The 4,869-nt window shown below is 27.6% G+C and overlaps 1 protein-coding gene across 1 annotated transcript; it reads left to right on the top strand.

The window, feature by feature from the left end:
• The first annotated feature begins 2,571 nt into the window (after positions 1–2,571).
• LOC113551527 (peroxiredoxin-6-like) lies at positions 2,572–4,186 on the top strand. Its single transcript, XM_026953810.1, has 5 exons — positions 2,572–2,654; positions 2,847–3,003; positions 3,078–3,295; positions 3,808–3,883; positions 3,957–4,186. The coding sequence occupies exons 1-5, from the start codon at positions 2,572–2,574 to the stop codon at positions 4,083–4,085; spliced, it is 663 nt and encodes a 220-aa protein (XP_026809611.1). The 3' UTR covers positions 4,086–4,186.
• The last annotated feature ends 683 nt before the right edge of the window (positions 4,187–4,869 follow it).

Raw genomic sequence — 4,869 nt, 5'->3', positions numbered from 1 at the left:
ATATATATATATTAGGAATATCAAAATTTTTATAATGTTTTAAGTTTTAATTTTTTTGAAGAACAGCTTTTGTAATAGCACAAATGTATTGCGCAAAATATTGGTCCACTACTCCATCCGCTCATCACAACGTTAAATAATACTACCTATAGCGAAAAACTTAAAAATGATAAAAATATAAAACTGTAAGAACATTATTTTTTAAAAAAGAATTTGATTGTAATTATGATTTCCACTTATATAAAAAATATTTCCAAAAACGTTAATACTTTTCGAGATGATAATTCTTTACATTTAAAGGAATACTAGAAACTATATGTTATGCTACAACACAACGAAATCGTGAACTTACAGAGTATAATAATAATTAATAATACGAGCCCGGGGTGTAGTTCGAATGTTTATAAATTATATTATATTTACAGCGAAGCGAAATGCAAGTGGTGTAACTAATTTCTAGATCAGGGCAAAGTTTTACTGTATATATATATATATAAACCTGCAATGATGACTATCGTCACTGCTGCTACGAGATAAAAAAAACAATAAAACAGACAATTGTATATTCGATTCCCTTTGAGTGCAAGGTAATATTACTGCAAGGACCTGCGGGCCTTTGAAAATTCAAATCGCAACATTAAAATTCAAGTCGAATTTGTAATGTAAATAACTACGCAGAACTGTATATATTAAAATAAATTATTAGGTGTAATTTATATATACCTATATATACAAAAAGAGAAAGAGATTCTCGCGTGGAGACATAACTGAAAACGTGTACCTAAATATATACTCGTATTATAATATAATATATACGCAAGATCAGATCGGGTCATTAGGATAATATTATATCATAGGTATTCTATGTATATAATATATATACGGCACTTAATGAGTGACTTTTTCGACATTTTACAGGAGACCGAGAATAAAAGCCTATTATACTTTTAAATGTAATGACAAAATATATTATTTGAAATATTATTACAATATGCATATTGTATTGAAGCACCTAATAAGATTTTTTACCAAATTAATTAATACTAGCTTATTAATATTTTAATTTTTAAATGTATTCAATTATGCTTTTTAATATGATATTTAATACAAACAATTACAAACTAATTTTTAAAGCTTGATTCAATTATTTTAATTTTTATAAATTTGAAAAAAATCCGAAAATTGTTTTGACATTAAATTTAAATATGTAGTTATCAGATATAATGTGGAAGAGAAACTAGAGATAGCGAGACGTAACATGACGGTGGTGCTTTTAAAAATAAGAAAAGAGAAATAAGAATATTATAAAAATCACAATACTATAGAATCTTTCCCAGGATCCGCTCTGTAAGCTCTGTTACAACTTTCAATAACATTTTATTTGACGCTACTGTTTTTTTGTAGCACACTAATTTTACCGGACCACAGTTACTTACAATAAAAAACAACTTGCTATCGCCACTGCTCACTGCTGCATATTTTAATTATAGTATACTTAGAACTTCCAAGTCCCAACGTTATCGTTTATAGCTATAGCCCGCTATTTTTTCGCTGTATATTTTTCCTAGATCATATTGTCTTGTCAACATTTATTAAAAATATAGTCATCAGTATTCAGTATCATAATATCATTCAACTGTTATTATAATATATATACTGTCGGACTGTTGTTTGTTAGGTACAGTAACCGCCAGCCTTGATCGTTAGTGAGTAAGATTACCTTCCTCCAGGTCACTAGGATTCGTAAGGAAGTGTATATTATTAAACTTAGACAGTACCTCAAATAATCGCCTAATTTCCGCTAACCACTACAGAAAAAAAAAAAAAATCCAAACATTACTTCTTTTTTCTACCAATTAAATAAGCGTCAGAATATCGAATAAAGCATCTCACCAAGTCCCGTGTATGAAAAGTCAATTTATAAATAAAAATTATAACCAGTAGCATTAAGCGGGTATATATTATTATTTCAACGACAGGACAGATGGCGCTACGTGCCTACATATTATCAACCTTTATGTCCAAACATTTTATTGTTTTTATTTAACAAAATAATTATAATAACAAAAATATCAATAACGATATTACGGATATTTTAATAACAAACGGGCGTTTTATTAATATTATTAATACAATTACATCCTTCAAATTATTATTCCTCACGTGAGCCCCACCGGCCACCACTAATTCAGTAGTCAGTAGCGCGCGAACATCCGGCCCCAAGATAACGGCCTTGGCATCCCGCGCTTCGAACAATCCATACAAGTCTTATTACGATTATTATTATCATTTATATATTTTTATCAACAACGTTGTTTTCGACTCCGGACTCGTTATCTACACCCGATTCCGTACGCAACTCGGCGCAACACTACCGGTCCAAGTCACGAGTCTCCACAGTATATAATACGTATTTATTTTTTTTATTCGTTCGTCGTTTGTAGTCGACACTCTAGTACTCTACACTGCACACTCACTATCCACTCCCGACTCCATACGTTTAAACGGATACGTTAGTATTATTCAATTTTAATTTCTTTTCGTCAATTTATTATTAGCATCGATTCAGCCATGCGTTTGGGTACAGTCGTTCCGGATTTCTCTGCCGTCACCACCAAAGGTCCGATTAAATTCTACGAATGGGCCGGTGAATCGTAAGTATATACCCATTACCTACTTATTATAATATTGTGTGTTTATTTCATTTGATTTATTTACTTTTATTTTACATGTCATTATATCGCGTAGATGAGCCTACTACCAATTATAAATTATTAATCGATTGATACGTTGGCCGTTTCGTATCGGGACTTGTATTAATGTCTATATTTCTGTTTTTAATATAGATGGTGCGTTTTGTTTTCTCATCCTTCTGATTTCACACCGGTGTGTACCACTGAGTTAGGCAAAATGGCAGTGCTGGTCGACGAATTCACAAAACGCAATGTAAAAGTCTTGGGCTTGTCTTGTGATAAATTGGAAAGCCACGTTGATTGGATAAATGTAATGTCTTAATTTTTAACTGTATATCTATGTGTGTTACAAGCTTAATTTGATGACAATTTACCATTTTTAAGGACATCAAATCATATTGTTTGGACATCAAAGGAGAATTCCCATATCCCATTATTAGCGATAGCACACGAGACTTGGCTGTACAACTAGATATGATCGCCGAGGAAGACAAGGACAATGTTGAGTTGGCATTGACTATTCGATCTCTTTACATTATTGGACCCGACAAGAAGGTTAAACTCATGATGGTTTACCCAACTAGCACTGGTCGTAATATTCAGTAAGTCATGTTAGCATTCGAGTTTAAATCTTTCTATTTTTTGTTGAATAAATAATGTCAATAATAATTTTTAAATATTTCATAGTTTTTCATTAATTTAACTGATAAATATTATAAAATTTTCATTAAAAAAATATGTAGGGATATGTTTTAAATACCTAAAGATATAAACATATTAACATACTTACTTAATAGTCCTAATGTGTAATTTATTAAATCTCAGATCTTTATACTGTTATACAATTTTTAAAATAATATACAGTGTTTTTATTTATAAATAAAGCAGAAAATATAAATCATAAAATAGGTAATTAAGTGTTTAAAATATTGATTTTATGTACTAAATTCAAAAAACCTTATATTTAATTAAGCTGATAAGAATTAACAAATAAACGTATTTTTGCTAAGTTTTCAAGAAAAGTTAAATTATTTTAAATTTTTAACACCAATATAAACTAAATAACTTATAATTATGTACCAATTGAACGTTAAAATATATTTTTATTTTATAGAGAAATTTTACGTTGCATTGATTCACTTCAGTTGTGTGATAGAAAAAATACCATCGCTACACCAGCAAATTGGGTGGTAAGTAAATGATAATCAATTTTTTTTACAAAATAACAACTTAAAAACTAAAATAAACTTTTGTTTATATTAGCCTGGTGAAAAAGTTATGATCCTGCCAACAGTTAAAGACGAAGACCTCGATACACTCTTTCCAAATGGTTATGAAAAACGTTCAATGCCTTCTTCAGTCGATTACTTGAGAACAACTACTGATTATTAAAATAAAAAATTATTGTAGTTTGTTATTATTGTATTTATTTAAAAGAGATTTATTTTTCTTGAGATTTATTTTTGAATAAATTATAATTTGTTAAAGCCATATTTCATAATTACTTTAGTAATTTATAACTATATATAATAAAATCTTTAATTTTTACATGAACAATTTTATTTATTTTCAGAAATTATGTATATTATAATATAATTTTTAAGATTTAAATTAAAACCCAATATTAAACCAATATTACAAATTTAAATATCTCTAATATTTTTTATATACTCCTTACTATTAAATAATAATACATTAATCTAGCAATATCACATCATATTAATAAAAAAATATAAAATATATGTTTATTATAATCAATATTAGACTCTACACTATTTATTCGAGTTTTATTACAGCTGAATTCTATTTTTTAGTCAATTAGTTAATTAATTTATCTAATAATTATACATATTTCTTAATTTTAAAGTGGTAATTCTTAATTTGTCTAATTTGTTTAACTTACATTAAATCATAGATAGATATTATATGCTTTGATCTTGTAAACATTTGAGGACTTTAGTATTTGGTAGCAACCCTATTTATCTGACCAGTAAAATATATTTTTTTAATGGATTTATTTGTTATGTCAACAAAACAGACCAAAATGAACAGAAATTATAGAATATATAAAATATTTTATTAAAATAGAACATTATTTTTAACTACTGTTCAGCTAACATCATAGAGTAGTTTAAATAAAAAGTTAATGACAAATTGTAATTTTAAACCATACATA

Source organism: Rhopalosiphum maidis, chromosome 2 (assembly GCF_003676215.2).
Source record: "Rhopalosiphum maidis isolate BTI-1 chromosome 2, ASM367621v3, whole genome shotgun sequence".
Lineage (NCBI taxonomy): Eukaryota > Metazoa > Arthropoda > Insecta > Hemiptera > Aphididae > Rhopalosiphum > Rhopalosiphum maidis.
Note: the sequence above shows the minus strand (reverse complement) of the source record. Positions and strands in the feature narration are given on the sequence as shown.